This window comes from Microcaecilia unicolor, chromosome 8 (genome assembly GCF_901765095.1).
Source record: "Microcaecilia unicolor chromosome 8, aMicUni1.1, whole genome shotgun sequence".
NCBI lineage: Eukaryota > Metazoa > Chordata > Amphibia > Gymnophiona > Siphonopidae > Microcaecilia > Microcaecilia unicolor.
Genome location: NC_044038.1, coordinates 115,899,575 through 115,925,052, shown reverse-complemented (window position 1 = coordinate 115,925,052; position 25,478 = coordinate 115,899,575). Strand labels below are relative to the sequence as shown.

The 25,478-nt window shown below is 49.0% G+C and overlaps 1 protein-coding gene across 2 annotated transcripts in view; it reads right to left on the bottom strand.

Annotated features, from left to right (window-relative positions):
- Positions 1 to 25,478, bottom strand: part of HMMR (hyaluronan mediated motility receptor) — a 731,570-nt gene that overhangs the window by 487,413 nt on the left and 218,679 nt on the right. For both annotated transcript variants that reach the window (XM_030213533.1, XM_030213534.1), the window contains one exon: positions 6,369 to 6,469. In XM_030213533.1, coding sequence (XP_030069393.1) covers positions 6,369 to 6,469 — 101 coding nt within the window. The remainder of the gene's footprint in view (positions 1 to 6,368; positions 6,470 to 25,478) is intronic.

Below are 25,478 nucleotides of genomic sequence, written 5' to 3'. Positions count from 1 at the left end.
TCAGCTGGGTGAGAACGACGTTGAGATCCCATGACACTGTAGGAGGCTTGACAGGGGGCTTTGACAAAAGCAAACCTCTCATGAATCTAACGACTAAAGGCTGTCCAGAGATGGGCTTACCCTCTACACGAGAATGATAAGCGCTAATTGCACTAAGGTGGTTCCTTACAGAGTTGGTTTTTAGACCAGACTCCAATTAGTGTAGAAGGTATTCAAACAGGGTCTGTGTAGGACAAGAGCGAGGTTCTAGGGCCTTGCTGTCACACCAGACAAACCTCCTCCACTTAAAAAAGTAACTCTTCTTAGTGGAATCAGTCCTGGAAGCAAGCAAGATGCAGGAGACACCCTCTGACAGACCCAAGGCAGCAAAGTCTACGCCCTCAACATCCAGGCCGTGAGAGCCAAAGACTGGAGGTTGGGATGCAGAAAGCGCCCCCTCGTTCTGCGAGATGAGGGTTGGAAAACACTCCAATCTCCACGGTTCTTCGGAGGACAACTCCAGAAGAAGAGGGAACCAGATCTGACGGGGCCAAAAGGGCGCGATCAGAATCATGGTGCCGCAGTCTTGCTTGAGTTTCAGTAAGGTCTTCCCCACCAAAGGTATGGGAGGACACGCATACAGGCATCTGACGCTAGTCTGCCGTGGGCCTGTAGTGTGGAACAGAACTGAGGCAGCTTGTGGTTGATCTGTGAGGCGAAAAGGTCCACCGAGGGGGTGCCCCACTCTCGGAAGATCTTGCATACCACCTTGGAATTGAGCGACCATTCGTGCGGTTGCATGAGTCTGCTCAACCTATAGGCCAGACTGTTGTTTACGCCTGCCAGGTATGTGGCTTGGAGGAGCATGCCGTGCTTGCAGGCCCAGCGCCACATCCCGACGGCTTCCTGACTCAGGGGACGAGATACGGTGCCCCCCTGCTTGTTGATATAGTACATTGCAACCTGATTGTCCGAATTTGGATAATTTGGAACGACAGCCGATCTCTGAAAGCCTTCAGCGCATTCCAGACCACTCGGAGCTCCAGGAGATTGATCTGAAGACCTGCTTCCTGAATGGACCACACCCCTTGGGTGTGGAGCCCATCGACATGGGCCCCCCACCCCAGAAGAGATGCATCCGTCGTCAGCACTTTTTGCGGCTGAGGAATTTGAAACGGGCGTCCCAAGATCAAATTGGTCCGAATCGACCACCGGCGCAGCGAATTGCGACAACTGGTGAGCAGGCGGATTGCATCTTCTAGATTCCCGGTGGCCTGGCACCACTGGGAAGCTAGGGTCCATTGATCTGATCTCATGTGACGTCGAGCCATGGGAGTCACATGGACTGTAGAGGCCATATGGCCCAGGAGTCTCAACATCTGCCGAGCTGTGATCTGCTGGGACGCTCTGGCTTGGGAGGCGAGAGACAAAAGATTCTGCGCCCTCGTCTCGGGAAGATAGGCATGAGCCTTCTTCAGCAGAGCTCCTATGAATTTGAGTGACTGAACTGGTTGGAGATGGGACTTCGGGTACTTTATTACAAACCCCAGTAGCTCCAGAAGTTGAATAGTCCTCTGAATGGACCGAAGAGCTCCTGCCTCCGAGGCGTTCTTCACCAGCCAATCGTCGAGATATCGGAACACATGCACCCCCAGCTTGCGTAAATACGCCGCAACCACCACCAGGCACTTTGTGAATACCCGTGGTGCAGAGGCGAGCCCAAAGGGCAGCACACAATACTGGAAGTGCCATGTTCCCAGACGGAACTGTAGATACTGTCTGTCTGTGCTCTGGCAGTATCGGGATGTGGGTATAAGGATCCTGAATCAGGGGAAGAAGGGTGCCCAAGGAAAGCATCCTGAACTTTTCTCGGACCAGATATTTGTTCAGGCCTCTCAGGTCTAGGATGGGGCGCATCCCCCCTGTTTTCTTTTCCACAAGGAAGTACCTGGAATAGAATCCCTGCCCCTCCTGCCCGGGTGGCACGGGTTCGACCGCATTGGCGCTGAGAAAGGCGGAGAGTTCCTCCAAGTACCTGCCTGTGGTGGGAGCTGAAGGATTGAGCTCCCGGTGGGCAATTTGGTGGAGTGGAGATCAAATTCAGGGTGTACCCGCACCGCACTATTTGTAGAACCCACTGGTCAGAAGTTATGAGAGGCCACCTTTGGTGAAAAACTTTCAATCTACCCCCGACCGGCAGGCCGTCTGGCACGGGCAAGTTTATGGCGGCTATGCTCCCGTGGATCCAGTCAAACGCCCGTCCCCTGCTTTTGCTGTGGAGCTGCAGGGGTCTGCTTGGGCGCACGCTGTTGACAGGAAACAGCGCGCTGGGGCTGGCCCTGTGCCTGAGAAGGCCTTCGGGCCGGCTGGTTGTTCCCACACTTACTGTAGGCATAGGGTGCAGACTGCCGGGCCCGGAAAAAACGTCCACCTGCAGAGGTGGATGCTGAAGGCGCCCTGTGGGAGAGATTGTCGAGAGCGGTTTCCCGCTGGTGGAGCTGCTCTAACAACTGCTCGACTTTCTTGCTGAAAATATTATCCTCCCCCAGCAAGGGGCATCTGCCAGCTGTTGCTGGGTCCGGTTGTCCAGGTCAGAGGCACGCAGCCATGAGAGCCTGTGCATCACTATACCTTGGATGCAACATCACAAGTGTCATAAAAACCCCTGGACAGGAATTTGCGACACGCCTTCAGCTGCCTGACCACCTCCTGAAAAGGCCTGGCCTGCTCTGGCGGAAGCTTGTCGACCAGGTCCGCCAGTTGCCGCACATTGTTCCGCATGTGGATGCTCGTGTAGAGCTGGTATGATTGGATCTTGGTCGCGAGCATGGAAGAATGATAGGCCTTCCTCCCAAACGACTCCAGAGTGTAAGACTCCCGCCCTGGGGGCGCCGAGGCGGTATCCCTCGAACTCTTGGCCCTCTTGAGAGCAGAGTCCACGACCGCTGAGTCATGCAGCAACTGACTGCTTTCTTGGGAATGGTGGGGTTAGGTAGGGGCTTCAACCAGTTCCGAAGCAGCGTCTCCTTCAGGACATTATGCAACGGTACCGTGGAAGACTCTCTAGGTGGTGATGGATAATCTAGGACCTCGAGCATTTCAGCCCTCGGCTCATCCACAGTGACCACTGGGAAGGGAATGCTCACAGACATGTCCCAGACAAAAGAGGCAAAGGAGAGGCTCTCTGGAGGCGAGAGCTTCCTCTCCGGTGAAGGAGTGGGGTCAGAGGGAAGACCACCAGAATCCTCTGAAGAGAAATATCTGGGATCCTCCTCCTCCCCCCACGAGGCCTCCTCCTCGGTGTCAGACATGAGCTCCCTGACCTCAGTCCGAAACCGGGCCCGTCTCTACTCCGAGGAACCACGTCCTCGATGATAGTGCCGAGAGGTGGACTCCCGCGCTGGCGGGGACGAAGCTCCCTCCATCGACTCCACCTGAGTGGTGGTCGAGGGCCGCATCACAGGGCCACAGCCAGCCGGCGCTTCCACCAACGGCGCTGAGGGCGCAAGCACCCCCGTCGCCGGCAGAGACTGGTGCAGCAGGTCCTCCAGGAGACCTGGGAGGATGGCCCAGAGGCACTCGTCCAGGGCCGCTGTCGGGAGAGGCTGGGGGGCCGGTGTAGGCATTGCTACCCGAATCTGCCTGGGTCCAGGAGACGGTACCGGAGTGCCTGCGCATCGACACCTCTTCGATGGAAGGGGAGCGCTCCTCCCGGCTTCGACACTTTTCTGGGGCCGACTCTCTCGACGCCCCAGAGCTCCCAGTACCGTGCGCCGGGGGCGACCGATGACGGTGCTCCTTAGCAAGCCTCTTCCAATGCCCGTCATCGGCGCTCCGCGGCACAGACGAGAAGGACGTGGAGACCCCACGCCTCCTTGGGGTCGGGTCCGACAGGGTTCGGTCCCGATGGCCCTGCACAGCGGGACCAGCCGAGGTGGGTGGGGGCCCACTCGGCTGTTCCCAGCGCTGGAAGGTCGTCAGGCCAAAGGAACCTGTACTCCTGGGGTCGATGCCATGATCGGCGCCGAAGCTGTCGCCACCGGTACCGATGCCGCCGATGTCGCTGTCGAAGGGCCGCCGCAAGTTCCAAAAAGACGTTCCCGAAGAACTTGCCTCGCAACCCGTGTCCGCTTTTTCAAGCCGAGACACAAGGTGCACGCTTTGGAATTATGCTCCGGCCCAAGGCACTGGAGGCACCAAGCGTGCGTATCAGATTGCGAGATTTGCCGGCCGCACCGACCACACTTTTTAGGGGACCTTCGATGTCATCGATGGAAAAATCGCGGCGGCAAGGTCAAAATCGTCGATGGTGGCAGTAAAAAGGGCCACCAAAAGGAGGAAAAATTCGGACATGTGGCCACAAGGCCGTGACGGCGGTGAAAAGAAAGGTCGAGAAAACTCGAGAGGGAAGGGAGACTTTCTTCTTCAGGAAACGCGAAAGCGCTAGAACACTGAAATAAATTAGCGGACAAGGCCGCGAATCGGTTTTCCGGGGCTGAGACAGGAAAGGGACGAAACTCCGTCTCTCTCCAGCGCGGAAAAACAGAAACTGAGCGGGAGTGGTTGCGCATGGGCGGGAAGACGGCCCCGCATGCGCTTTAGGTGTGCCCCACATTCGGGACCTCCCGCGAGATTTTTCTTCCGGTTGGAGCGGGCTGTCTTGGACGTCTACCCAGTCGTGAGAACAAGCAGCCTGCTTGTCCTCGGAGAATATCTCAGCTCAAATCCCGATTGTTGGTAATACACTTTTTGAAGCCAGAATGGAGAACCCGACATTTAGAGGATGGGGGAGACAGGGCGTCACGAGGTTGGAGCACTTGTTACAGGAAAATGGGACATTTTTAGCATATGAAGCTTTACAAGGCAAGATAGGGTCAGACTGGGGGAACTGGTTTGCCTACATACAAATCAAACATTACATGCAGACGTAGAATCAGGCCTCCTTGGGCGGCCGTCTGGGAGAAAGACTTCGGGGTTTTTTCACAGATTTGGCGACAGAGACATTCAGTCTCCGATTTATATGGGGCCCTAGTCCGTTGTAGGCCAGCGAAACAATATGAGGGTATTAAACTCAAATGGGAACAAGACCTAGGCACTTCATTAGCGACGTGGGATGTGGCGGCAACATTGCGGGGAACCCGGCAGCTAGTCACAGATGAAAGACAGAGAATGCGGATACCGGGTGCTCCTACGGGACTATATGACCAAAGTACAGCTGGCTCGCATGCAGGGGTCAGAGAGTGCCAACTGCCCCAAATGTGAGGGGGGCCCGGGCTTCTACTACCATACCATATGGCAATGCCCAAAGGTGTGAGCATTCTGGCAGTGAGTCCGCAGATTTATGATATGGCTGGGTAATAGAGTTCAAGGAACCAAACGGCAATTTTTGTTAGACCAACCCAGGGTTTTTGCTCCCCCTAAAGGCGCATGCAGTTCTCTTATGTAGGAAGCTGAGTTTGGTACCTTGCAAATGCATCATGCAGTATTGGACCTCCTCGGAGGCACCTGCCTATTGGCACTGGAGGAACCAGGTACACCTTCTGGCTTCATGGGAAGCACGTGACTCATAAATGGCTGCCAAACGTAGAAAACAGTTTCTTCAGGTTTGGGCCCCATACCTACAAATATTGAGCCCGAGGGGACGTAGTCTGCTCATCAACACTTGTTAAGACCTGAAGAGACCTACTAGAGGCTCCAGAGAATGTTCCCAATTAGACTCTGCTTGCTCGGGAGGGAGAGGAGGGGGGGAGAGTCATTTGAAGACTAATGATTACAGAAAAGATGCACAATACTGTGTTGTTTATGAGAAACGTTTGAATAGATATGCTGTTTGAGTCATGTGATGTCAATAAAAAATATTTGAAACATAAAATTTAATAAACTGAAAATGGTCAATTTTCATGTAGGTCCCAGCCGATATTCAGCTAGGACCCGCCTAAATGTCTTATGTGGGTCCCAGATGAATATTGGCTGGAAACCATAAGACCTGGTAGCTAGCACATAATGAATTAGCCCCAGATATTCAAAGCTGTTATCACGACACGGCCCAGCATTAAATATCTGGGACTAATTTTGCATGCAGCTGTAAGCATTTTTTTAAAATGCTGACTGCTGTGGACTGAACGTCAACCGGCTTAAGACTGTGGTGATCTAATGTAATAGAATCAAAATTCCTATTTTCTTGCCTCAACTTAGGTGCTGCTGCACATATCACATGATCCACTGTGAAGCCAGTGAAGTACCTTTGCATAAGTTAAGGGCTTAAGCACAATATTCTCATTCATATTTTTACAACATTGTCTCTTAAGTCTGTCTATGGATTGCACAGGTTTCATTTTAGGGTAAGAATCTTGATTCTAAGATATTCTCATTAGGTTAATGACACCTACAGTTTCTCTTCAAGTTGCTTCGCATCTTCCAACGAACATTCAAGATTCTTCTGAACCTTCTGCAGCTGCGCTTCCATTTCTTCCACTTTAGCAATCAGAGTCTTAAAATATATGAAGAAGCCACATATTCAGTTAGCAGTATTTGGTAATACAGCACAAAATCTGAATACAGTGCTGATTTAGAGCTCCAGGTCTAATTGCTTTCTAGTGGTCAAGTACTAGGGTTATTTTTATTACCTATGTGATATGGTAAAATGTTAGATAAACTATAGATCTCAACTGGAGGTGATCACCCTCTTCTAAAATATAGAATTATTAACAAAAAAATAAGGAGATCTTCAATAGAAAGCATGAAAACTTATGGACCATTAAGAGCAAAAGGCCTCGAGAAGCCCCCAGCTACAATAATGTTGTTAGGGGCTGGACTTCGTCATCATCGGCCAAAAATCTCTAATACAATAACATTAATTCTTCTTTATTTTCTGTTTTTTTCTTTTTTTATCTTTTTTATCCCACTATCAAACTTGAAAATTAGAAAACCACCAGATTGTACTTATCTTTATCCGGTATGGTATCATGCGGATTCTTCGTGGTCGTTGTGTTGGAAGAATCCGCATGATACCATACCGGATAAAGATAAGTACAATCCAGTGTTTTTCTAATTTTCAAGTTTGATAGTGGGATAAAAAAAAGATTTAAAAAAAGATAAAAAGAAAAAAACAGAACATAAAGAACAATTAATGTTATTGTATTAGAGGTTTTTAGCCGATGATGACGAAGTCCATCCCCTAACAGCATTATTGTAGCTGGGGTTTCTCGAGGCCTTTTCCTCTTAATGGTCCATAAGTTTTCATGCTTTCTATTGAAGATCCCCTTATTATTATTATTTTTTTTTTTGTTAATAATATGGTAAAATGTGTCATCTAGTTTCCATTTCCTTGAATCTGCTAGAGCAGTCTAAACAAACGGGTTGTCCACCCAACCAGCAAAGAAACACTGACAATGTAATATGGTGATATTACCATTTGTAGTGCAACCCTGGAACTTGCCAGTATACTATTGAAAAAGCAGATCTGCAATACCTGACCATCATTAAAAGTCAATGGGATGGAGCATTATAAAAACACCAGAACAAGATATGGGTATAGTGTGATAAAATAATGCCAGAGAATAGAGTAACATTATATAAGAACAGAGCAACATTAAAACACAGAAATAAATGCAGCATACCACAGCACAACACTTTTTTACAAAGCAGCCCCTTAGTACAGCCACACAATGCAGCACTAGCATGAAGCATTAGAGAGCACTTGTAGGAAGCAGCCTTGAAGGGACTGGCGAACTCTCCCAAAGCCACCTCCAGAATAATTTTTTTTTAAATATTTTTTTATTGTAGTAAATAAACACTCAAGCATTTAATGTCTTACAACAGTTAAAGATTCTAAACAGATACCATTTAACAATATTCAGTCAATCACAAATGACAATCATCATAACAGAAGAAACCTTGAAAAAAATCTGGTAACAATGGTCTTAAAAACATTTACTCTACCACTAACATAAGGCAGTTCCATAAGAAAGATACAATGATCAATCACTCCAGAGACATACCACTATAATGCTATAAGGAAGGGGTCTCCAATAAGGTGGTGGGTACGTAGCCTCCTCAATTACTAGGATTTCAAATGACCAGTGGAACATGTACACGTCCTCCAATTCTGGGATCACATTCCAGTCAACTTTAGAAAAGCCTGAAAGCACTCCCAAGTTGTTTATAAAAGCTTCCAGTCCTGCTTATTTTTGTGTTGATGAGTAGAAAATTCATAGGTTGCTGAATGAGGATAATTTGATTGAACAGTCGATCTCTGAGAGCCTTTTGAGCGTTCCAGATTGCTCGGAGCTCCAGGAGATTGATCTAAAGGTTTGTTTCCTTGAGGGACCAAACTCCCTGGGTGTGAATCCCATCTATGCGAGCTCCCCATGCGTCTTCAGCACTTTCCGTGGCTGAGGAATTTGGAATGGACCAAACTACCTGGGTGAGAAGCCCATCTATGCGAGCTCCCCATGCGTCATCAGCACTTTCCGTGGCTGAGGAATTTGGAAAGGTACCCCCAAAGTCAAATTGGATCGAATAGTCCACTATTGAAGAGAGTGCACAATCTCCGGGGACACTCGGATAACATCCTCCAGACTTTCAGTGGCATAATACTACTGAGAAGCCAGGGTCCATTGAGCAAACCTCATGTGAAGACATGCCATGGCTGTATCGTGCACTGTGGAAACCATGTGGCACAACAATCACACCATCTGCCAAGCTGTGACCTGCTGCAATGCCCGAAATTGGATGCAAGTGAGAAAAAGATGTCCACATGCACCTCTGGGAGGAAGGCTCGGACATTCTTTTGATGAACAGGATGGAGATGGGACGAGTTAGTTTATTACGAACCCTAGCAGCTCCAGCACCTGAATAGTTTTCCGCATGGATTCCCGAGCACCTACCTCCAAGGTGCTCTTTACCAGCCATTGTCCAGATAAAGATACACATGCACTCCCAGTCTGTGTAGCGACACTGCAACTACTGCTAGACATTTGGTAAACACCCTGGGAGCTGACGTGAAGCCAAAAAGTAGTACGCGGTACTGAAAATGATGTGTTCCCAGATGAAAATGAAGATACTTCCTGTGAGCTGGAAGTATCGGGATGTGGGTATATGCATCCTTTAAGTCCAGAGAGCATGGGAAGAAGGGTGTCCAGGGAAACCATCCTGAACTTTTCTCGTACTAGAAATTTGTTCAGGGCCCTTAGGTCTAGGATGGGACACATCGCCCTTGTCTTTTTCTGCACAAGGAAGTACCTGGAATAGAATCCCTGTCCTTCTGCCCCTGGTGGAATGGGTTTGACCGCATGGGCCTTCAGAAGGGCTCAAAATTCCTCTGCAAGTATCTGCTTGTGCTGAGAGCTGAACGAATGAGCTGTCGGTGGGAAATTTGGAGGTTTGGAAATCAAACTGAGGGTGTATCTTAGCCAGACTATTTGAAGAACCACCGGTCGGAGGTTATGAGAGGCCACCTTTGCCGGTAAGTCGTCCAGCACAGACACTTTTATAGTGGCTATGCTCTGCTGGAGCCAGTCAAAAGTCAATCCCTTGCTTTTGCTGGGGAGCAGCAGGGACCTTAGACGGACGTTGTTGACGAGAATGAGTGCACTGGGGTGTAGCCTGAGCAGCTGGTGAGCCGCCGGAGCGTACCTACATCTAGAACAGGCATAAGAATGAGTCCGGGATCCACCAAAATACCTCCTAGATGAGGAGGTGGTCGCAGAAGGCGCCTGATGGGAGAGAGAAGACATAGCATCATGTGCTTCTTGATCTGGTCAACCAGCTCTTCAACCTTCTCTCCGAAAACATTATCCCCCTGGCAAGGGGCATCCACCATTCTCTGCTGGACCAAATGGTCCAGGACAGAGACATGCAGCCAGGAGAGTCTGCGCATCGCTATACCCTGGGCAGAGATTCTGGATGCCACGTCGAAAGTGTCGTAAGTGCCCCTGGCCAAGAACTTGCGACACGCCTTCTGCAGCTTGACCAGCTGGTGAAAAGGCTCAGCCTGTTCAGGAGTGAGTGCATCAACCAAGTCAAACAGGTGCCTCATCAAGTTCCACAAGTAGATGCTCGTGAAGAGTTGGTACGATTGAATATGGGCGATGAGCATATCGGACTGATACATTTTTCTCCCAAAAGAGTCCAAGGTTCTAACTTCTCTGCCCAGGGGAGCCAAAGCATAGTCCCTAGTACTCTTGGCTCTCTTCAGAGCGGCATTCACCACCATGGAGTTGTGGGGTAACTGAGACCTCATCAACCCAGGTTCCCCATGGATCCGATACTGGTCTTCCTCGGGACCACAGGGACAAAGGGGACACCCAGTTCCGCACGAGGACTACCTTGAGTACCTCGTGCAGAGGAGCAGTCACTGCCTCCTTATTTGGAGAGGTGTAGTCCAGAAACTCAAGCATCTTAGCCCTGGGCTCATCCTCCAATTCTACGGGAAAGGGTATAGCTTCAGCCATTTCCCGCACAAACGAAGTGAATGAGAGGCACTCAGGTGGAGAGTCTTCTCAGGTGGAGGAGAAGGTTCAGAAGGGATCCCAAAGGACTAATCAGAGGGAAACTACCTGGGATCCTCCTCAGACTCCCACAAGTGTTCTTCCTCAGTATCAAACAGCACTTCCTTCAGGGAAGATCGAGACCGGGCCCGCCTCGACAGAGGACTTGTGGTCTCGAGAATGGCATGGAGGACTCTGCTCCTGCCTCAGCTCAGACGAACCTTTCTCCACTGGCGTCGAGGGAGAACTGTCCTGGGTGGCAATAGACACCGGTGCCGCAAGCAACATCAGTGCAGGAGGCCGCAACGCGGGCTGCAAGCCAGATGGGACATCAGTAATAGACACGGCAGGTGCAAGCACCCCCAATGACGATGCAGTTCGATGCAATAAGACCTCCAAAAGCTCTGGGAGCAAGGCCCGGATACGCTCGTTAAGAGCTGCCATCAGTAAAGGCTGTGGGGCCGGTTGCAGAAGCGCCTGGGGCGCGGGAGCAGGATCTCGGCTGCTGCATCGGCCCCTCCTGGCGTCGACACTTCTCGGGCGCCAGATCCCTCGGTGCCCTGGAACTCCCAGCACCGTGTGTCGAAGGAGATCGGCGTCAGTGCTTCTTGGCCTTTGCACGATGCACCTCACCGAGACTCCTCGATGCTGACGTTGCCTTGGGGTCGGGTACAACGAACACTGTTCCCGGAGGGGGGGGGGGTCTGCACAGCAGGAGGCCATCGAGACAAGTGGAGACCCACTTGACACCTCACTACTTTCAGGGTCTCTGGGCCTCGCAGCAGTCATCCCTACCTCGATACCTCCCTCGACGCCAATGCTGACGGACAGGACCGAGCTCCAAGAAGTTTCTCTCTCTGAGCTTCTCGGGAAACTTACATACTTTTCTTCATATTAAAATTAAAGGATACAATTTGCCGGGCTATGATCAGGCCCAAGACACTGAATACACCAAGAATGTGTACCAGTACCAGAGATGATCCAACTGCATCGAGTACAGCACAAAGCAACTGGGAGTCTTCGATGACATGGAACAGAAAACTGCTTCAGCAAAATTAAAAGACTCGATTGTGCCGTAAAATAGCACAAAAATGGAAAGCCTGACTGAGCAGGCATAAGGTCAGCCTGCAACAAAAAAACTAAGAAAACTTCAATGCGGGTCAAAAAAAAAAAAACTAAGAGTTTCTTTTTTTAAATAGTAAGGAGAACACAAAAAAATCTTGCAAAAAAAGCTCAAAACGGCTCCTTCCCGGGCTCAAGGAAGGAGTGACAGCAGACAGTTCTTTACTGCTCACACAGAGAAAAAAAAACTACAGGAGCGCGGTCGCATGGCAGGCGGGAAGGCACTCCATGAACGTGCAGTGCGGTGCAGCACGCGTGCCAGAAGGCTCTAAGAAAGTTTTTCTTTTTACTACTCATCATGCTGATTCCCGGGCACACGTAAATCGTTGACCCGCTTGTGAGAATAACTCAGCCTGCTTGTTTTCGGAGAAATTTCCTTTTCAATAGGGGTAGACTTGGATTCAAGAACACTTGATTATCACTGATAAGCAGAGCAGGGTAATGCCACTCCAGGGGCAACTGCAAAACCTCCTCAAGTATCAAAAAATTGTGCCCAACATTTGGGTCATTTCCTGGCCCAAGACCAGACCCTTCAGCTAGGTGCCTCAGGTAGTTTATTGAAAGTGATAGGGACACTGTGGGACACTGTCATACCGGGGTACAAATTATATCATAGTGATACGGTGGATCGAATTGGTGGAGGGGTAGCATTGTTTATTAACGAGAGCCTTGAATCAAATAGATTGAAAAGGGGAAAGGGATAGTGATAGGAGTGTACTACCATCCGCCTGGCCAGGATGAACAGACGGATGCAGAAATGTTAAAGGAAATTAGGGATGCAAACAAACTGGGCAACACAATAATAATGGTTCATTTCAATTAGCCCGATATTGACTGGGTAAATGTAACATCGGGACACGCTAGGGAGGTAAAATTCCTTGATGAAATCAAGGACAGCTTTATGGAGCAGCTGGTACAGGAACCGACGAGAGAAGGAAAAATTCTAGACCTAGACTTTAGTGGAGCGCATGATCTGGTGCGGGAGGTAATGGTGCTGGGGCCGCTTGATAATAGCGATCATAATATGATTGGATTTGATATTAGCTTTGAAGTAAGTATACATAGAAAATCAAATGTTAGCGTTTAACTTTAAAAAAAGGAGACTATGAGAAAATGAGAAGAACGGTGAAAAGAAAACTTAGAGGAGCGACTGCGAGGGTCAAAAATTTACATCAAGCGTGGATGCTGTTCAAAAACACCATCCTGAAAGACCAGGCCAAATATATTCCGCGTATTAAAAAAGGCCGGAAGACCAAACGACAGCCGGCGTGGTTAAAAAGTGAGGTGAAGGAAGCTATTAGAGCTAAATGAAAATCCTTCAGAAAATGGAAGAAGGAACAGACTGAAAATAATAAGAAACGGGATAAGGAATGTCAAGTCAAATGCAAAGCACTGATAAGGAAGGCTAAGAGGGACTTCGAAAAAAAGATTGCGTTGGAGGCAAAAACACATAGTAAAATTTTTTTTTAGGTATATTAAAAGCAGGAAGCCAGCAAAAGAATCGGTTGGACTGCTAGATGGCCGAGTAAAAGGGACGATCAGGGAAGCAATGCCGTAGCGGAGAGATTAAATGAATTCTTTGCTTCGGTCTTCACCGAGGAAGATTTGGGAGTGAATACCGGTGCCGGAAATGGTATTCGAAGCTGATGAGTCAGAGAAACTTATGTACTTAATGAATTCTCTGTAAATCTGGAAGATGTAATGGGGCAGTTCTACAAACTGAAGAGTAGCAAATCTCCTGGACCGGATGGTATTCATCCCAGAGTACTGATAGAACTGAAAAATGAGCTTGCAGAGCTATTGTTAGAAATATGTAATTTATCTTTAAAATCGAGTGTGGTACCAGAAGACTATTATTAAGAACAAAATTACAGAGCATATTCAAAAGCATGGATTAATGAGACAAAGTCAACCTGGATTTAGGAAGGGAAATCTTGCCTCACCAATCTACTAAATTTCTTTGAAGGGGTGAACAAACATATGGATAAAGGTTAGCCGGTTGATATTGTGTATCTGGATTTTCAGAAGGCGTTTGACAAAATACCTCATGAAAGACTCCAGAGGAAATTGGAGAGTCATGGGATAGGAGGTAGTGCTCTACTGTGGATTAAAAACTGGTTAAAAGATAGAAAACAGAGAGTAGGGTTAAATGGTAAGTATTCTCAATGGAGAAGGGTAGTTAGTGGGGTTCCAAAGGGTTCTGTGCTGGGACCGCTGCTGTTTAATATATTTATAAATTACCTAGAGATGGGAGTAACTAGTGAGGTAATTAAATTTGCTGATGACACAAAGTTATTCAAAGTCGTTAAATCGCGGGAGGATTGTGAAAAATTACAAGCGGACCTTACGAGACTGGGAGACAGTGTCTAAATAGCTGATGGCGTTTAATGTGAGCAACTGCAAACTGGTGCATGAATTATAGCTACGTCATGCAAGGTTCCACGTTAGGAGTCACGGACCAAGAAAGGGATCTAGGTGTCGTCATTGATGATACATCGAAACCTTCTGCTCAGTGTGCTGCTGCAGCTAAGAAAGCAAATAGAATGTTAGGCATTATTAGGAAAGGAATGGAAAACAAAAATGAGGATGTTATAATGCCTTTGTATCGCTCCATGGTGCGACCGCACCTCAAATATTGTGTTCAATTCTGGTCGCCGTATCTCAAAAAAGATATAGTGGAATTAGAAAAAGAGCAGAGAAGGGCAACGAAAATGATAAAGGGGATGGGAGGACTTCCCTATGAGGAAAGGCTTAAGCAGATAGGGCTCTTCAGCTTGGAGAAAAGGCGGCTGAGGGGAGATATGATACAGGTCTATAAAATAACGAGTGGAGTTGAACGGGTAGATGTGAAGCGTCTGTTCACGCTTTCCAAAAATACTTGGACAAGGGAGCATGCGATGAAGCTACAATACAGTAAATTTAAAACGAATTGTAGAAACATTTTCTTCACTCAACTTGTAATTAAACTCTGGAATTCGATACTGGAGAATGTGGTAAAGGCGGTTATAGCTTAGTGGAGTTTAATAAAAGGTTTGGACGGCTTCCTAAAGGAAAAGTCAATAGACCGTTACTATATGGACTTGGGGAAAATCCACTATTTCTGGGATAAGCAGTATAAAATGTTTTGTACTTTTTTGGGATCTTACCAGTTTTTTGTGATCTGGATTAGCCACTGTTAGAAACAGGATGCAGGGTCTGATGGACCTTTGGTCTTTCCCAGTATGGCAATACTTATGTACCTTCATGAACTTGAAATCTAAAGCACTATGTCTCCTCATACTTGGAGCATAAAGCGAATGCTACATACCTGTAGAAGGTATTCTCCGAGGACTAAAGGGTGATTGTTCTCACTGATGGGTGACGTCCACGGCAGCCCCTCCAATCGGAAACTTCACTAGCAAAGTCCTTTGCTAGTCCTCACGCGCCCATGCGCACCGCGCATGCGCGGCCGTCTTCCCGCCCGAACCGGCTCGTATTCGTCAGTCCCGTATGTAGCAAGACAAAGACAAGGGAAGACACAACTCCAAAGGGGAGGCGGGCGGGTTTGTGAGAACAATCAGCCTGCTGTCCTCGGAGAATACCTTCTACAGGTATGTAGCATTCACTTTCTCCGAGGACAAGCAGGCTGCTTGTTCTCACTGATGGGGTATCCCTAGCCCCCAGGCTCACTCAAAACAACAAACATGGTCAATTGGGCCTCGCAACGGTGAGGACATAACTGAGTTTGACCTAACAATTTTTCCAACTAACTGAGAGTGTAGCCTGGAACAGAATAAAACATGGGCCTAGGGGGGTGGAGTTGGATCCTAAACCCCGAACAGATTCTGAAGCACTGACTCCCCGAACCGACTGAGGCGTCGGGTATCCTGCTGCAGGCAGTAATGAGATGTGAATGTGTGGACAGATGACCACGTCGCAGCTTTGCAAATCTCTTCAATAGTGGCTGACTTCAAGTGGGCTACCGACGCTGCCATGGCTCTAACATTATGAGCCGTGACATGACCCTCAAGAGCCAGCCCAGCCTGGGCGAAAGTGAAGGAAATGCAATCTGCTAGCCAATTGGATATGGTGCGTTTCCCCACAGCCACTCCCCCTCCTGTTGGGATCAAAAGAAACAAACAATTGGGCGGACTGTCTGTTGGGCTGTGTCCGCTCCAGATAGAAGGCCAATGCTCTCTTGCAATCCAATGTGTGCAGCTGACGTTCAGCAGGGCAGGAGTGAGGACGGGGAAAGAATGTTGGCAAGACAATTGACTGGTTCAGATGGAACTCCGACACTACCTTCGGCAAGAACTTAGGGTGAGTGCGGAGGACTACTCTGTTATGATGAAATTTGGTGTAAGGGGCCTGGGCTACCAGAGCCTGAAGCTCACTGACTCTACGAGCTGAAGTAACTGCCACCAAGAAAATGACCTTCCAAGTCAAGTACTTCAGATAGCAGGAGTTCATTGGCTCAAAAGGAGGTTTCATCAGCTGGGTGAGAACGACATTGAGATCCCATGACACTGTAGGAGGTTTGACAGGGGGCTTTGACAAAAGCAAACCTCTCATGAAGCGAACAACTAAAGGCTGTCCTGAGATCGGCTTACCTTCCACATGGTAATGGTATGCACTGATTGCACTAAGGTGAACCGTTACAGAGTTGGTCTTGAGACCAGACTCAGACAAGTGCAGAAGGTAGTCAAGCAGGGTCTGTGTAGGACGAGGATCTAGGGCCTTGCTGTCACACCAGACGGCAAACCTCCTCCATAGAAAGAAGTAACTCCTCTTAGTGGAATCTTTCCTGGAAGCAAGCATGATGCGGGAGACACCCTCCGACAGACCCAAAGAGGCAAAGTCTACGCTCTCAACATCCAGGCCGTGACAGCCAGAGACCATAGGTTGGGATGCAGAAGCGCCCCTTCGTCCTGTGTGATGAGTGTCGGAAAACACTCCAATCTCCACGGTTCTTCGGAGGACAACTCCAGAAGAAGAGTGACCCAGATCTGACGCGGCCAAAAAGGAGCAATCAGAATCATGGTGCTTCGGTCTTGCTTGAGTTTCAACAAAGTCTTCCCCACCAGAGGTATGGGAGGATAAGCATACAGCAGACCCTCCCCCCTGTCCAGGAGGAAGGCATCCGATGCCAGTCTGCCGTGGGCCTGAAGCCTGGAACAGAACTGAAGGACTTTGTGGTTGGCTCGAGATGCAAAGAGATCTACCAAGGGGGTGCCCCACAACTGGAAGATATGTCGCACTACGCGGGAATTGAGCGACCACTCGTGAGGTTGCATAATCCTGCTCAACCTGTCGGCCAGACTGTTGCTTACGCCTGCCAGATATGTGGCTTGGAGCACCATGCCGTGACGGCCAGCCCAGAGCCACATGCTGACGGCTTCCTGACACAGGGGGCGAGATCCGGTGCCCCCCTGCTTGTTGATGTAATACATGGCAACCTGGTTGTCTGTCTGAATTTGGATAATTTGATGGGATAGCCGATCTCGGAAAGCCTTCAGAGCATTACAGACCGCTCGTAACTCCAGGAGATTGATCTGCAGAACGCGTTCCTGGAGGGACCAGCTTCCCTGGGTGTGAAGCCCATCGACATGAGCTCCCCACCCCAGGAGAGACGCATCCGTAGTCAGCACTTTTTGTGGCTGAGGAATTTGGAAAGGACGTCCCAGAGTCAAATTGGACCAAATCGTCCACCAATACAGGGATTTGAGAAAACTCGTGGACAGGTGGATCATGTCTTCTAGATCCCCAGCAGCCTTAAACCACTGGGAAGCTAGGGTCCATTGAGCAGATCTCATGTGAAGGCGGGCCATGGGAGTCACATGAACTGTGGAGGCCATGTGGCCCAGCAATCTCAACATCTGCCGAGCTGTGATCTGCTGGGACGCTCGCACCCGCGAGACGAGGGACAACAAGTTGTTGGCTCTCGCCTCTGGGAGATAGGCACGAGCCGTCCGAGAATCCAGCAGAGCTCCTATGAATTCGAGTCTCTGTACTGGGAGAAGATGGGACTTTGGATAATTTATCACAAACCCCAGTAGCTCCAGGAGGCGAATAGTCATCTGCATGGACTGTAGAGCTCCTGCCTCGGATGTGTTCTTCACCAGCCAATCATCGAGATACGGGAACACGTGTACTCCCAGCCTGCGAAGTGCCGCTGCTACTACGGCCAAGCACTTCGTGAACACTCTGGGCACAGAGGCGAGCCCAAAGGGTAGCACACAGTACTGGAAGTGACGTGTGCCCAGCTGAAATCGCAGATACTGTCTGTGAGCTGGCAGTATCGGGATGTGCGTGTAGGCGTCCTTCAAGTCCAGAGAGCATAGCCAATCGTTTTCCTGAATCATGGGGAGAAGGGTGCCCAGGGAAAGCATCCTGAACTTTTCCTTGACCAGATATTTGTTCAGGGCCCTTAGGTCTAGGATGGGACGCATCCCCCCTGTTTTCTTTTCCACAGGGAAGTACCTGGAATAGAATCCCAGCCCTTCTTGCCCGGATGGCACGGGCTCGACCTCATTGGCGCTGAGAAGGGCGGAGAGTTCCTCTGCAAGTACCTGCTTGTGCTGGAAGCTGTAAGACTGAGCTCCCGGTGGACAATTTGGAGGTTTTGAGGCCAAATTGAGGGTGTATCCTTGCCGGACTATTTGAAGAACCCACTGATCGAAGGTTATGAGAGGCCACCTTTGGTGAAAAACTTTCAACCTCCCTCCAACCGGTAGATCGCCCGGCACTGACACTTGGATGGCGGCTATGCTCTGCTGGAGCCAGTCAAAAGCTCGTCCCCTGCTTTTGCTGGGGAGCCGTGGGGCCTTCCTGAGGCGCACGCTGCTGACGAGAGCGAGCTCGCTGGGGCTTAGCCTGGGCCGCAGGCTGTCGAGAAGGAGGATTGTACCTACGCTTGCCAGAAGAGTAGGGAACAGTCTTCCTTCCCCCATAAAAACGTCAACCTGTAGAAGTAGAAGCTGAAGGCTGCCGGCGGGAGAACTTGTCGAAAGCGGTATCCCGCTAGTGGAGCTGCTCTACCACCTGCTCGACCTTTTCTCCAAAAATATTATCTGCACGGCAAGGCGAGTCCGCAATCCGCTGCTGGATCCTATTCTCCAGGTCGGAGGCACGCAGCCATGAGAGTCTGCGCATCACCACACCCTGAGCAGCGGCCCTGGACGCAACATCAAAGGTGTCATACACCCCTCTGGCCAGGAATTTTCTGCACGCCTTCAGCTGCCTGACCACCTCCTGAAATGGTTTGGCTTGCTCAGGAGGGAGCTTGTCCACCAAGCCCGCCAACTGCCGCACATTGTTCCGCATGTGTATGCTCGTGTAGAGCTGGTAAGACTGAATTTTGGCGACGAGCATAGAGGAATGGTAGGCCTTCCTCCCAAAGGAGTCTAAGGTTCTAGAGTCTTTGCTCGGGGGCACTGAAGCATGCTCCCTAGAACTCTTAGCCTTCTTTAGGGCCAAATCCACAACTCCAGAGTCGTGAGGCAACTGAGTGCGCATCAGCTCTGGGTCCCCATTGATCCGATACTGGGACTCGATCTTCTTGGGAATGTGGGGATTAGTTAAAGGCTTGGTCCAGTTCGCCAGCAATGTCTTTTTTAGGACATGATGCATGGGTACTGTGGACGCTTCCTTAGGTGGAGAAGGATAGTCCAGGAGCTCAAACATTTCAGCCCTGGGCTCGTCCTCCACAACCACCAGGAAGGGGATGGCCGTAGACATCTCCTGGACAAAGGCCGCAAAAGACAGACTCTCGGGAGGAGAAAGCTGCCTTTCAGGGGAGGGAGTGGGATCTGAAGGAAGGCCATCAGACTCCTCGTCAGAGAAATATCTGATGTCCTCCTCCTCCTCCCACGAGGCCTCACCATCGGTATCAGACACAAGTTCACGAACCTGTGTCTGAAGCCGTGCCCGACTCGAGTCCGTGGAACCACGGCCACGGTGGGAGCGTCGAGAGGTAGACTCCCTCACCGGCGAAGCTCCCTCCGCCAACGTCGTCGGGGAGCCTTCCTGGGAGGCGACCGCAGTCGGTACCGCAAGTGGCACCGATGTCGGAGACCTCACCCCGGGCAAGGGGCCAGCCGGCGCCTCACTCGACGGTACCGGTGGCGCAAGCACCCCCGGTACCGGAGGGGAAGGGCGCAACAGCTCTCCCAGGATCTCTGGGAGAACGGCCCGGAGACTCTCGTGCAGGGCGGCTGTGGAGAAAGACATGGAAGCCGATGCAGGAGTCGATGTCAGAGTCTGTTTCGGGCGTGGAGGCTGTTCCAGGCTGTCCAAGGTGGAGCGCATCGACACCTCCTGAACAGAGGGTGAGCGGTCCTCCCGGTGCCGATGCCTACTGGGTGCCAACTCCCTCGGCGACCCAGAGCTCTCGGTACCGACGCAGGAAGGAGACCGGTGTCGATGCTTCTTTGACTTTTTCCAAACGAAACATGTCACCGGAGCTTCCCGGTACCGACGAGGAGGACGTAGAATCCAACCGTCGCTTCCTCGGGGTCGAGGCCGAAGAAGGTCGGTCTGGGGGGGGGGGGCTGTACCGCAGGAGCCCTCAGGGTAGGGGGAGACCCACCCGAAGGCTCACCGCCACCAGCAGGGGCCATTCCCATTACAGCCCTCACCTGCACTCCAGACGAAGCACCACCGTCCGACGACATCAGCAGAAGCGGAGGTCCCGGTACCACCGACGCCGACGCAGCCTTCCGATGTCTCGGCCCCGACGATGCAGAGGGTCGATGCCTCGATGCAATCGATACCATCGCGGCCGAGGGCGGAGGTGTTGACGCTGTCGACGTCGACGCACTCGATACTCCCGGTGCCGATGCCGACGAAGAGCCCGAGAACAAAACGTTCCACTGGGCCAATCTCGCTGAGTCCTTTTCTGTAAAAGGGCGCAAAGACTGCAGGCCTGCGGGCGGTGCCCAGCCCCCAGACACTGAAGACACGACGCGTGCCTATCAGTGAGCGAGATTACCCGGGCGCACTGGGTGCACTTCTTGAAGCCGCTGGGAGACTTCGATGACATGGGCGGAAAAATCACGCAGGAGAAATCGAAACTCGTAATTGCGGTAAGGCACCAAAAAGATGGGGAGAAAAAAACTCGACCCGAGGCCTCAAAGGGGCCTACCCCGAAAACGAAAGAAAACTTAACGGGGCCAAGAACTAGAAGTAAGGGAAAGGGAAAAAGACCAAAAGGCCCTTCTCCGGAATCCCTTTTTTTTTTTTTTAATCGAAAAGTCAAAAAGACGTGCGAGGGTCAACTTAAGGGGCGCGAACGGCGCAAAACACGACCGTACCGAGCGCGGACAAAAGAAGACTGACGAACACGAGCCGGTTCGGGCGGGAAGACGGGTGCGCATGGGCGCGCGAGGACTAGCAAAGGACTTTGCTAGTGAAGTTTCCGATTGGAGGGGCTGCCGTGGACGTCACCCATCAGTGAGAACAAGCAGCCTGCTTGTCCTCGGAGAACATGTTATAATAGTGGCTGACTTGCAAGAAATGTGCATTAGGAAGACTCCATTTGTTTCTCAATTGGTTAAAGGATGGAAAGACTCTCTCCTCTCAGTGAAAAGCAGCTCTGGGACACCCATAATTAGACCACTGGCTTTTCCATTGCTGGCTTGAAGTGAATTTATTTTCTTGGTTTTTTTTAAACCCAAAGAAAAGAAGGAGAAAGCCTCGTGTGTCTTAGCCCTTTTGGTGCGCCACCACCCAAGCCATTCAATGTGTTCCCATTATCTGTATTTATGAAAGATGCATTATATTCTCCCAAACCATGTAGTTTCAGTTTCAAGGGTTTATACCCCACCCATCAAAAAAAAAAATCTGAGCGGCTTACAATGTAAGGGGAGAGGGAAAAATAAGTATAGAGAAAAACAGAGACAGTAACAGAGCATGCGGCCAAGGGATGAAATACAAAATAAAAAGAAAAGCGAACAGGGCAGCACAGGAAGGGAGGGCATCATGTCTTCCAGGGTACCATCACCCCCAAGGAGCACGGAGGGGGAAAACTAATGAAAGGCGTTTACAAATAGGAAAGTCTTCCAATCAGTTTTAAAAGATTTAAGGGAGGGCGAGAGTCATAAGCCACTTGATAACCTATTCCAGAGGTTGGGGGCTTGATCGGAGAATATGGATTGCTGAGTGGCAGCATGCCTAATTTCATGAACAGAGGAAATGAGTTGATTCTGTTTAGGCAGACCAAAGTGAATGGGAAGGACAGTAATGAATAAGAAGGGAAGACAGATAAACTGGCCATATGGATCTTACAGGCCAGAAACAGTAGCTTATAAGTTATACGAGAAGAAAATTGGGAGCCAGTGAGCAGCATGGAGAAGGGGGTGTGTGTGAAATGATCAAATTCACAGTGTCCAGCGATTAATTTGATGACTGTGTTTTGGACTAATTGCAAACGATGCAAATCTAACACAGAGGCCTATGTATAAAGCATTACAGTAATCAAGCAACTGAGTATTAGGGAATATATGAGAAATGTTAATTGCCAGCAGAGGTAGTAAGGATTTAATAGAGCATATCAGACAAAGCTTAAAAATTGAGCGAAGAACCACAGTGGAAATCTGTGGTAGGAAAGAAAGCAAGGGGTGGACTAGGGGGAACTGAAACGGAACACAGCTAACCAGTGCTACGAAGTATAAGGCTCGGGTGATTAGTGAAAAGAAGGATTTGGGATTTGGCAGGGTTTAATACAAGTTTAACGGTACTTTGCCACTCTGTCACTTTGAGCAGCTTATGTTAACAGAATTAACTTATGCGAGGTCCTAAGGGTCCAGTGTACAAAGAAGTTGGATATTGCCTGTGTAAAGGAGTGAAGTCTACAGTCTAAGAGTGTGTCAAGAAGGGTGCAATAAAAAGATTTTAAAAAGGGTAAATGCCAGAACCGAACCTTGTGGCACACCAGAAGGGAGTGAGAAGTGAGTAAGCAAATTGTAGGAGCAGTTAGATAAATAGGAGGTGAACCACTGATAGCGTTCCTTGGGAGAGAATGAAGCAGATAAATTTTTTAACCAAAAATGAAGGAATGGGGTAAGCAGGTGCAGTAGTTGGCCTCATAGTGTTGATGTATGGACACCATGAAGGCAATTGGTGTACACCAGCTGTACCAAAAACTTTTTGCAGAGAATTTCCCACTTTTTGAGTATGCCTCACGTAGCCAGCACACTGGAGATACTATGTTCTACAGTCTAAGGTCTGGAAGATTTAAACCGCCCCATGATTTCACCTGTGTCAACTTATAATATCCTATTCATCCTCTCTCAATACCCAAACAGGTAGCATTTGGAGAGGGCACAAATGTTTTGAGTAGCATAACCATTTTCAAAAGGGCTATACAGCCTAGTAGGGACAATGGTAGGTTCTGCTACTTCAAGATCCTTAAGGTTTCTGATGTTAGCGCCGACATTCCTTTGTTAAATGGTGCATGTTTCAGCTTAATAAGCCATTCAGGACTTTGCTAGGCCTATGCCTAGGTTTGTGTGCCAGTGATACTGTTCATCCAGATTTAAAACCAATACCTTAAACTTGTCACAATTTTAAGCCCTGTAAAGCTTCTGAAACTATTTATAAGTGACAGTGTGTCATACTTTTGGCAAGATTTATATAAAGCAACATGTCATCCGTGAAGAGGCTAATATGACATTCAAGATTTTGCACTTTCAGACCCTGGAATGAACTGCTGTCTTATTTTGGCCAACAGTTTCAATGCAAGAATAAATAAGAGGGTACTGGTCATCTGTCTTTACCAGTCTGGAGTTAAAAGGGAGAGTTAATTCCTCCACTGATCAACAGCGGAAAGACTGAATGAAAGAAGATGTAAGAGACCTACCTGTACCAGAAATGGCTTTCAAAGGTGACAATGTGGAGGAACAAAGAAATCTTGGTAAAACTGGAAGACGTACTGAGCCAAACTGACAAATTAAAGAGTAGTAAATAACCTGGACTGGATGACATACACCCCACAGAAAACTCAAAACATGAAATTGCTGAGCTGTTAGTAATATGTAACCTGTCATTAAAATTGTCCATAGTACCTGAATATTGGAGGGTGGCCAATGCAAGGCCGATTTTTAAAAAGGGTTCCAGGGGTGATCCGGGACCGATAAGCCTGACTTCAGTACGGGGAAAATATGGAAACTATTATCAAGAACAAACATTATGGAACACATAGACGAACATGGTTTAATGGGACAGAGTCAGAATGGGTTCAGCCAAGGGAAGTTTTGCCTCACCAATTTGCTTAATTTCTTGAAGGTGTATATAAACATGCAGTACTGTTTATTCATGGTGTCTCTGGGTGATGTCTTCCAAGATTTATACATATCTTATAGAAATATACCCAGATGATGTACAATTCATTATCCATATTAAAAACCATGATCAGCATTAATCTGTACAAACAAAAAATATTTTTGACAGAATTGTTGATTGGGTGAGAGGCAAAAATATCTCTAAATGTTGCAAAGACTGAAATAATGTATGTAGGTAGGACCCTCGACTCATGTCTACCAAAAATGTTTGAATATCAAGGTGGAAAAGTGATCATGAAACCCTTTGTCTACAGTGTAGGAGTCTACGTAGACACCAATTTAACAATGCATAATCACACAGACCATATGATTTTGACTGCTTTCTTTAAACTTCGTGCGTTGAGCAAGTTGAAAGGTATGGTCACACCATACGAATTTCAGATGGTTGTACAGAGCTTGGTACCGACAAAAATCGATTACTGTAGCTCCCTATTTCTGGAAATACCATCATCCCGAATCTAAGCTCTACAAGTCATCCAAAACACAGCTGTGCGTTATCAAAATCCGAACACATCACTCCAAAATTAAAAAAATAAAATAAAAAACTACACTGGCTTCCTGAACTGTACGGATTTCAATTCACGAGTCCTCTCATATTGACACATCAATCTATATAAATGAGCTTCGACCGACTCACCCGCAAATGCGCAGTATTATTAATTTATTTATTGCATTTGTATCCCACATTCCCCCACCTATTTGCAGGCTCAATGTGGCTTACATAGATTTGATAACATTGTAGAGCCCGAACGTTGAGAGAGCAAAAGTCCAAGCCCCGCCTCCACCAGCTCCAGAACCAAAAAGGAGGAGGAGTCAGAGGCGGGGTGAGGGGCGGAGAGTACAAAAAACAGCCCAAACGTAATGCAAACATTCTGTCTCTCACACACATGGAACTCGGAAGGGGAGGGAGGGTGGAGGGAGGAATGATTAAAGAAGGGGGCGTGGGAATCAGCTGTCATGAACTGTGTCGCAATCAAAAGGGAGGCTCTAGGGAGGGAGGGAGGCCAGTAGCAAGAGCACTTGAACTCAACCAATAGGGAGGAACTCTGGCAGAAACATCAGATACAGCACTCGAAGCCACCCCTGCATTTAAGCCACCCGCGGCACCTGTTGCAGAAAGCCAGAAAGAATCAGAGGAAGAAAATGGCGCTGCCTCCACAAATTTTGGACGCTTCTGCAATGGGCAAAGATGTCTTTCTCATAGAAACATCCACTTTTGGACGTCCTTAACTGCCCATTGCAGAAGCGTCCAAAATTTGGACGTCCTCTACTGCTGTCACGTCTGTAGCCGTGACCATCCTCAGCCTTACCTTCTTTCTGGGGGTCAGCAGCTCTGCTGGCTTCTGTCTGTCTTTGTGTTAGTCTTGTCTCTGGCTCTGTGTGCTGATTGCTTCACTAGACCTCACCTGTGTGTGCTATGCCTCTCAGGGGAGCCAGCATCTAAGATGGCTGCCACCGGCTCTGTGCCAGCTTCCAAGATGGCTCCTGCTTGTCTTTCCTGTGGGCTCACTTCCTGTGTGTGTCAAGCCTCTCTTTGGGGTCAGGTGACTCATCAGTGAGAGCCTTCATA